The sequence below is a fragment of the Coregonus lavaretus genome (genome assembly GCF_964263955.1).
Source record: "Coregonus lavaretus genome assembly, chromosome: 13".
In the NCBI taxonomy this organism is placed as follows: Eukaryota; Metazoa; Chordata; class Actinopteri; order Salmoniformes; family Salmonidae; genus Coregonus; species Coregonus lavaretus.
In genome coordinates this window covers 6988357-6997134 of record NC_140000.1, presented here as the reverse complement: position 1 = coordinate 6997134, position 8778 = coordinate 6988357, and the positions used below count along the sequence as shown (strand labels likewise).

At 44.0% G+C, this 8778-nt stretch overlaps 1 protein-coding gene across 1 annotated transcript; it reads left to right on the top strand.

Moving 5' to 3' along the window:
• On the top strand, nt 1-5672 carry LOC311139756 (DOMON domain-containing protein FRRS1L-like; the record flags this gene model as incomplete). Its single annotated transcript, XM_084174698.1, has 5 exons — nt 1-205; nt 769-853; nt 1080-1218; nt 5114-5360; nt 5500-5672. 5 exons carry the CDS (start codon nt 1-3, stop codon nt 5670-5672), a joined length of 849 nt encoding a protein of 282 aa, XP_084030824.1.
• Nucleotides 5673-8778: the final 3106 nt, after the last annotated feature.

The following is an 8778-nucleotide window of genomic DNA, read 5'->3' as shown; positions in this document are numbered from 1 at the left end:
ATGATTTTCCTGCGCAGCCTGCTGCAGCTGACAGTGCTCCTGGTCCAGGGCAGTTGGCGGTGGGTCGCGCCGAGCCCCACTGATGAAGGCGCACTGCGGGCCAGCCACGGAGACCATGGAGAGCCGGGACACAAGGAGCCCCATAAGGACTCATACAGCACCTTCGCCTCGGAGTTCCTGGAGTCTAGACATCTATCGGATGATGGTGAGAAAGAGATACAGGATAGGCCAATTCTGAACGAGGCATTTTGCTTACTGTGGCCTTCATGGTAATCAAGGCTGTATTTATGTTTATGTGTAGGCCTTCTCTTGATGGAAATCAGAGGGAGCATCTACATATCTGTGGTTGATAAGTAATTCGTGGTTGATTGGCTATTTATGTGATGATGCGCGGGTTGATAGACCGACCATACAGCGTCTTACTTCCACCCGAGGCCACTCATGCATGGATCAGGACCCTGGCCAGCTCCCCGCAGATCCTGCTCTGGCTCTCACTGGCAGGCCTGGAGATGGGCGAGCATTGGACAGTTCTTCACCACATTAAATGTTGTATATTATTAGATTATAATAAATGAACAAAAATAACATATTTCAAACTATCTCAATTTTGTTATGAAACGTGAAGGAGCAGTTGTGCTTCTCTGAATGCACATTAGGCTGAACCCCACCAAGTGATGCATATAGTAGAACTTATAGAAGATGATTGTTGGGGAGGCAGCTCAGTAGCCTAATCATTTCTCATGTGGTGGGTGTGTGTGTGTTATCCAGGCTACCCCTTCCCCACCGCCCCTCCTGTGGATCCTTTTGCCAGGATCAAAGTAGTAGACTGTGGAGTCACCAAGGGCTGCATAAGGTCAGTGTGTGTTTGTGTGTGTGTGTGTGTGTGTGTGTGTATGTTTTGCATACTTGCAAGCATGTGTGTGTCCAGGGCTCTCTCTGTGTACTGTGGTCCCACTCTGGCAGATGTGGGAGTACATCACTCTGAAGAGGTTACATTTCTTAATTGTGTGTGTGTGTGTGTGTGTGTGTGTGCGTGCGTGTGTTTGTGTGTGTGTGTGTGTGTGTTTGTGTGTGTGTAGGTATGGGAAGCCGGGGTGTGATGCAGAGACGTGTGACTATTTCATGAGTTACCGGCGGATCGGGACAGACGTGGAGTATGAGATGAGTGCTGACACTGACGGCTGGGTGGCTGTAGGCTTCTCCTCTGACAAGAAGATGGTGAGTGACCGTATCTGTGTATGTGCGGGCATTGATGTGTGTGTGTGTGTGAGCATGCGTGAGATCTGTTCTTACACTCTACATACAGTGCATTCGGAAAGTATTCTGAACCCTTGACTTTTTCCACATTTTGTTAAGTTACAGACTTATTCTAAAATTGATTAAATTGTTTTTTTCCCTTCATCAATCTACACACAATAACCCATAATGACAAAGCAAAAACAGGTTTTTATATATTTTAGCAAATGCATAAGAAATACAAAACTGAAATATCACATTTACATACAGTACCAATCAAAAGTTTGGACACGCCTACTCATTCAAGAGTTTTTCTTAATTTTTACTATTTTTTACATTGTAGAATAATAGTGATGACATCAAAACTATGAAAGAACACATTTAGAATCATGTAGTAACCAAAAAAGTGTTAAACAAATCAAAATATATTTTATATTTGAGATTCTTCAAATAGCCACCCTTTGCCTTGATGACAGCTTTGTACGCTCTTAGCATTCTCTTAACCAGCTTCACATGGAATGCTTTTCCAACAGTCTTGAAGGAGTTCCCACATATACTAAGCACTTGTTGGCTGCTTTTCCTTCACTCTGCCGTCCGACTCATCCCAAAACATCTCAATTGGGTTGAGGTCGGGGGATTGTGGAGGCCAGATCATCTGATGCAGCACTCCATCACTCTCCTTCTTGGTAAAATAGCCCTTACACAGCCTGGAGGTGTGTTGGGTCATTGTTCGATTGAAAAACAAATGATTGTCCCACTAAGCCCAAACCAGATGGGATGGCGTATCACTGCAGAATGCTGTGGTAGCCATGCTGGTTAAGTGTGCCTTGAATTCTAAATAAATCACAGACAGTGTCACCAGCAAAGCACCCCCAAACCATAACACCTCCTCCTCCATGCTTCACGGTGGGAACTACACATGCGGAGATCATCCGTTCACCCACTCCGCGTCTCACAAAGACACAGCGGGTTTGATACAAAAATCTCCAATTTGGACCAAAGGACAAATATCCACCGGTCTAATGTCCATTGCTCGTGTTTCTTAGCCCAAGCAGGTCTCTTCTTCTTATTGGTGTCCTTTAGTAGTGGTTTCTTTGCAGCAATTCGACCATGAAGGCCTGATTCACACAGTCTCCTCTGAACAGTTGATGTTGAGCTGTGTCTGTTACTTGAACTTATTTGGGCTGCAATTTCTGAGGCTGGTAACTCTAATGAACTTATCCTCTGCAGCAGAGGTAACTCTGGGTCTTCCTTTCCTGTGGCGGTCCTCATGAGAGCCAGTTTCATCATAGCGCTTGATGGTTTTTGCGACTGCGCTTGAAGAAACTTTCAAAGTTCTTGAAATGTTCAGTATTGACTGACCTTCATGTCTTAAAGTAATGATGGACTGCCGTTTCGCTTTGCTTATTTGAGCTGTTCTTGCCATAATATGGACTTGGTATTTTACCAAATAGGGCTATCTTCTGTATACCCCCCTACCTTGTCACAACACAACTGATTGGCTCAAACACATTAAGAAGGAAAGAAATTCCACAAATTAACTTTTAAGAAGGCACACCTGTTAATTGAAATGCATTCCAGGTGACTACCTCATAAAGCTGGTTGAGAGAATGCCAAGAGTGTGCAAAGCTGTCATCAAGGCAAAGGGTGGCTATTTGAAGAATCTCAAATATGAAATATATTTAGATTTGTTTAACACTTTTTTGGTTACTACATGATTCCATATGTGTTATTTCATAGTTTTGATGTCTTCACTATTATTCTACAATGTAAAACATTGTAAAAATAAAGAAGAACCCTTGAATGAGTAGGTGTGTCCAAACTTTTGACTGGTAGTGTAAGTATTCAGACCCTTTACTCAGTACTTTGTTGAAGCACCTTTGGCAGTGATTACAGCCTTGAGTCTTACATTTACATTTTAGTCATTTAGCAGACGCTCTTATCCAGAGCGACTTACAGTTAGTGAATACATATTTTTTTATACTGGCCCCCCGTGGGAATCGAACCCACAACCCTGGCGTTGCAAACACCATGCTCTATCAACTGAGCTACATCCCTGCCGGCCATTCCCTCCCCTACCCTGGACAACGCTGGGCCAATTGTGCGCCGCCCATGAGTCTCCCGGTCGCGGCCGGCTGCGACAGAGCCTGGATTCGAACCAGGATCTCTAGTGGCACAGTTAGCACTGCGATACAGTGCCTTAGACCACTGCGCCTCCCAGGAGTCTTCTTGGGTATGACGCTACAAGCTTGGCACACCTGCATTTGGGGAGTTTCTCCCATTCTTCTCTGCAGAGCCTCTCAAGCTCTGTCAGGTTGGATGGGGAGCGTCGCTGCACAGCTATTTTCAGGTCTCTCCAGAGATGTTTGATCGGGTTCAAGTCCGGGCTCTGGCTGGGCCACTCAAGGACATTCAGAGACTTGTCCCAAAGCCACTCCTGTCTGGTCTTGGCTGTGTGCTTAGGGTCGTTGTCCTGTTGGAAGGTGAACCTTCTCCCCAGTCTGAGGTCCTGAGCGCTCTGGAGCAGGTTTACATCAAGGATCTCTCTGTACTTTGCTCCTTTCATCGTTCCTTCGATCCTGACTAGTCACCCAGTCCCTGCCGCTGAAAAACATCCCCACAGCATGGTGCTGCCATCACCATGCTTCACCTTAGGGATGGTGCCAGGTTTCCTCCAGACGTGACGCTTGGCATTCAGGCCAAAGAGTTCATTCTTGGTTTCATCAGACCAGAGAATCTTGTTTCTCATGGTCTGAGAGACTTTAGGTGCCTTTTGGCAAACTCCAAGCGGGCTGTCATGTGCCTTTTATTGAGGAGTGGCTTCCGTCTGGCCACTCTACCATAAAGGCCTGATTAGTGGAGTGCTGCAGAGATGGTTGTCCTTCTGGATGGTTCTCCATCTCCACAGAGGAACTCTGGAGCTCTGTCAGAGTGACCATCGGATTCTTGGTCACCTCCCTGAGGTCCTTCTCCCCCGATTGCTCAGTTTGGCCGGGCGGCCAGCTCTGGGAAGAGTCTTGGTGGTTCTAAACTTCGTCCATTTAAGAATAATGGAGGCCACTGTGTTCTTGGGGACCGTCAATGCTGCAGAAATGTGTTGGTACCTTTCCCCAGATCTTTGCCTCAACACAATCCTGTCTCGGAGCTCTACGGACAATTCCTTCGACCTCATGGCTTGGTTTTTGCTCTGACATGCACTGTCAAATGTGGGACCTTATATAGACAGGTGTGTGCCTTTCCAAATCATGTCCAATCAATTGAATTTACCACAGGTGGACTCCAATCAAGTTGTAGAAACATCTCAAGGATGATCAATGAAAACAGGATGCACCTGAGCTCAATTTTGAGTCTCATAGCAAAGGGTCTGAATATTTATGTAAATAAGGTATTTCAGTTTTTTATTTTTAATACATTTGCAAAAATGTATAAAAACCTGTTTTCGCTTTGTCATTATGGGGTATTGTGTGTAGATTGATGAGAGAAAACATTGATTTAATCAATTTTAGAATAAAGCTGTAACGTAACAAAATATGGAAAAAGTCAAGGGGTCTGAATACTTTCCGAATGCACTGTATGCTTCCAACAATTGAGTGGGTAAACCTAATAACCAACGTTTCTGCAATTAGGTTATTACATTTACCCATTAAATTGTTGGGAGCATATATAGAGTGTGGGACTTTCTTTCTTTTGGTACAGTTTACTCTTGGTTAGTCAACAGCACCTCTACAAACATTTTTGGGTCAGAGTCAGTTAATGCTTTTACTACATCTGGTACACATGAAGTCTGTCATGACAGACACATGAAAAAGTAAGACAATGCTGATTGGTCAACCTATCCTTCCTGCTGATTGGTTCTCCTCACCCCCACCCCTCTCAGGGAGGAGATGACGTGATGGGCTGTGTCCATGATGATAATGGCCGTGTTCGTATCCATCACTTTTACAACGTGGGCCAGTGGGCCAAGGAGATCAAGAGGAATCCTGCCAGGGATGAAGAGGGCGTCTTTGACAACAACCGTGTGACCTGCCGCTTCAAACGGCCGCTCTACGTCCCCAGAGAGGAGACACTGGTGGACCTGCATCTCTCTTGGTACTACCTGTTGGCCTGGGGACCTGCTATACAAGGTCAGCCAATGAGTGTGTATGTGGTTGTGTGTGTGCAGAAAGTTGATGTGTGTTTATTAGCATGTACATGTAAATGATTTCTCTTACTCTCCTCCCCCACTCTTCTCCTTTCCTTCTCTCCTTTCCTCCTCTCCTCCAGGTTCCATCACACGTCATGACAACGATGCTCCACCAGTCTCCGATCACATGATCAGCATCTATAAGTATGAGGACATCTTCATGCCGTCTACAGCCTACCAGACGTTCTCCTCTCCCTTCTGTCTGCTGCTCATAGTAGCCCTCACCTTCTATCTGCTGATGGGCACGCCCTGAGAGAGAGGAGAGGAGGAGAGAAGAGAAGAGAAGAGAAGAGAAGAGACGAGACGAGACGAGACGAGACGAGAGGAGAGGAGAGGAGAGGAGAGGAGAGGAGAGGAGAGGAGAGGAGAGGAGAGGAGAGGAGAGGAGAGGAGAGAAAATTACATTTTACATTTTAGTCATTTAGCAGACTTACAGTTAGTGAGTGCATAAATTTTTCATACTGGCCCCCCGTGGGAACCGAACCCACAACCCTGGCGTTGCAAGTGCCATGCTGTACCAACTGAGCTACAGGAGGGCAAAATGAGAGAGGAGAGGAGAGGAGAGGAGAGGAGAGGAGAGGAGAGGAGAGGAGAGGAGAGGAGAGGAGAGGAGAGGAGAGGAGAGGAGAGACGAGACGAGACAAGAGGAGAGGATAAGAGAGGAGACGAGAGGAGACGAGAGGGGACGAGAGGGGACGAGAGGAGAGGAGAGGAGAGGAGAGGAGAGGAGAGGAGAGGAGAGGAGAGGAGAGGAGAGGAGAGGAGAGGAGAGGAGAAAAGAGGAGAGGAGAGAAGAAAGGAGACGAGAGGAGAGAAGAGAGGAGAGAAGAGAAGAGGAGAGATGAAAGGAGATGAGGAGAGAAGACAGGAGAAGAGAAAAGAGCCAGCAATAAGACTGAGATTTTAAATTGTATTTCTGTCTGCCACACCCTCAATGCAGGGTGCTCTTTACACATAATTTCACTATAAATATATATGAATAAATATATACAGTAGGATACTATATATACTTTACATTGAGGACTCATCAGGAAGCTTGCAAATCATTCAGAAAATGGTATTGTATTACCATAACAACATACACTAACCCATTAGTCAGAAAATCTGAAATATTGTAGGTGTTTCTAGAGAACAGTAGCATAACCTTTAGTTTTAGCAAGGTATTTAATTGAGGTCATTTATGTTTATGACAGTAAGGTATTGCACACCTGACAACAAGTATTACTCCAACGCATGTGGCGAATCACAGCTGGACCCTGAATATGTGAAGAACCTACGGACACGATACCAGGAGACGTTACACACTGGGACAGACTACTGAGACTGGAGAGAGATTTCACTTAGAGAGAACCATCCAGATTGATGTGAGCCAAATAAAAGCAGACAGCTCATAGTTTATTATCCTGCTGAAACATACTGCTTCTGTATGCAGCCATGCTTTACACAACACTCATTCTCCACAGGGAAATACAGTATTATTAGTATTAGTATTATAGTATTTGTATACAGAAACTAAGACTAGATGGTAGAACAGATTTTTATTTTTCAGCTCTGAGACCTTTCAACAATGGCCTATTCAGCCCCAGGGGATAAGTCTTTACTATGTAACACTGAACTCTATACTGTATTCCACAATGTGTGAGAGGGTCCATTTTTTTAGGATTGCTTTAGTTCACCACATGCTAGTTCATATGTTTCATTTGCTTGTGGCGAAGTGCGTGTGTGTGATCACTGTTTGCTGATGATAGGGCAGCTGGCTGTATGATTGATGGTGCATGATTCCTTTGTAGATATGCAATAACACACCCATCAGCACTGAGCCTATAGTGGACATTATGACAGCCAGGGACAGAGGCTCTGTCTGACAGCTTGCCTTGGCCCTGCAGCATATGGCCTAGAGCTGAAGGAATCTAAGGCACAGAGTCCAGTTGTATTTGTACCGTTCACTGAACCGTTGTTTTACATGGAAATGCTTCCCCACTGAAACAGTGTCTAGTGTCTAACATGCAAGTGTTTTTGTTTTCAATAAAGCTGTGTTCAGTAAAAAATACCCAACAACATCTTGTTTTCATCCCTGTTGGTAATGTGATGGATCTGTCATCTGCATCATGTGCCCTTCAGGCAACATACATTTAATCTGCAATGTAATGAATTTACAACAATACAACATCTGTGTGGGTCGCCCTGGGCTGGGAACAAATAATGGGCATTGACATATTTTTGGACAAGCAGCACATTCTAAATAATTCAAGATAATAGAGGATAGGGATAGACTACAGATAACTGGGTAACACTTCATTTTAAAGGGTCCTTATTACAGTGTATTTACACTGTAACAAGTATTGTAGTTAACGTGTAACAACTCATATTTACAGTGTAACAACAACATGTAACTGGTACTAATTGCGGTCTGTAATTACAAAGGTGTAACAATTAATGCTTGTTACCATGCTTGTTACAATAGGCAGGTTTCCACTAAATTCACCAACTTAGTGTTTTGTTTCTTCTCAGCTGCATACAGTTACAACTGTTACAAAGGTTGTGATCCCTCGTGGATGCGCTGGGTGTCTGAGAGATTATAGCCTATGCTCAATATGCTCTAATTACTTAGCCTTGAATGTGCACTGTTCAAACTATATCTCCACTCAGTGTTGTTGCTAGCACTTGCCCCCAAAATAAAGTGTACCATCTGGGTTAACATGGTTGAGCTGGTAAAAACAGATCAGAAAGTCAACCTCACTGATTGGGATCTAACATGGGTGGCATCCCAGATGTGGAAAAATACACTATTTCAAAGCATAGTACAAGTAATGTTTGCCTAAGTACAATGTAATTACTAGTTGTTACACGGGATTTAGCTCATTAAAATTAAGTGTATCTTGAGGGGTACTTAGTTGTAATTAATGTGTACTTATACAGTACACTACACATCCTGACAACCTGGCCCTCAAGCTTCTGGAAGTTTCACTTCATTTCACAATAAGGTACAGAAATTACGTGAAACTTCCAGAAGCTTTAAAATGAGGGCCAGGTTGTCAGGATGTGTAGTGTACTGTATAAGTACACATTAATTACAACTAAGTACCCCTCAAGATACACTTAATTTTAAGTAGCTAAATCCCGTGTATCAACTAGTAATTACATTGTACTTTGTACATTGTACAAACATTACATGTGCTATGCTTTGAACTAGTGTATTTTTCCTCATCTGTGATCACAAAGTTAACCCAGATGGTACACTTTATTTGGTGGCAAGTGCTAGCAATAACGTTGAGTGGAGATCTTTTTTCAACAGTGCACATTCATGCGTAAGTAATTAGAGCCTATTGAGCATCATTTCTCGGACACCAAGCGCATCC